At 51.5% G+C, this 1,017-nt stretch overlaps 1 protein-coding gene across 1 annotated transcript; it reads left to right on the forward strand.

Moving 5' to 3' along the window:
- Positions 1-208: 208 nt before the first annotated feature.
- On the forward strand, positions 209-926 carry LOC103311770 (the record flags this gene model as incomplete). Its single annotated transcript, XM_008191475.1, has 1 exon — positions 209-926. A coding segment is annotated over one exon (718 nt), but the record flags the coding sequence as incomplete, so codon positions are not given.
- Between the last annotated feature and the right edge of the window lie 91 nt (positions 927-1,017).

Genomic DNA, 1,017 nt, shown 5'->3' on the forward strand with positions numbered 1-1,017 from the left:
AAAGTCTGAAAATTAAATTGTATAATGATATGACTATTATATAAAATAAACTAATTAATATATCTAATAGAACTAATCAAATTCTGGCAGTTTAATTGTATAATATAAATTTTATTTTTGTTATTTATTAGAATTTATTATTATTATTATTATAATCACTACTCATAACATTATTGTGTATTAATCGAACGAATTTTGTTTGTTTCAGTTTCATCAATGCTCGGTACGTCAGTCCGCCAGAAGCAGTTTGGCGACTGTTTTCGTACGAGTTGCATAAGCCGAGTCACAGGGTGATCAGGCTTCCAGTCCATCTGGAAGACTACCACACGGTGTACTTCGCTCCGGGACAAGAACTGGAGCGGGTGCAAAACGCAGCGCTGGCCCGAACAAGACTCACGGCGTTCTTCTCGCTCAACGAGACGGACCCCGAGGCCAGACAGTATCTCTACCATGAGATACCGATGCATTACACCTGGGTGGAAAGAGACAGGAGGTGGAATCGGCGCCGAAGGGTAATGCCCAACGAGACGTTGTCTCGGATGTACGCTGTCAACCCCCTAGATCGAGAGCGATTCCTCTTGCGACTGCTGCTGCTACACAGGAGAGGTCCTCAGTCGTTCAGAGACATGAGGACCGTCGACGGGATCGTGTATCCGACCTACGCGGCGGCGGCGGTGGCGCTTGGACTCCTGGAGGATGACCAAGCCCTGCTGGCGTGCATGACAGAGTCCGCGGCCGTGGACACTCCCGCACAGCTGCGTTACCTACTGGTGACGATCCTGCTGTACTGCGAGGCCGCGGATCCGCTGGCGTTATACATGGCAAGCGAGGAAGACCTGAGGCAAGACTTCTTCCACAGACTGAGAGACGAGGACCGCGCGAGGGCCGCGTGCCTGGACGCCATCGGGCGGCTGCTGCAGGTCACGGTAAAACGCTGGCCGACTACGGGTTGCCGAATCCGGACGTCGCGCTGCTCGAAGAGGACGCGGGCGGAGACGTCTACGCCTTCGTCGACGC

Source organism: Acyrthosiphon pisum, unplaced genomic scaffold (genome assembly GCF_005508785.2).
Source record: "Acyrthosiphon pisum isolate AL4f unplaced genomic scaffold, pea_aphid_22Mar2018_4r6ur Scaffold_18272;HRSCAF=18948, whole genome shotgun sequence".
Lineage (NCBI taxonomy): Eukaryota > Metazoa > Arthropoda > Insecta > Hemiptera > Aphididae > Acyrthosiphon > Acyrthosiphon pisum.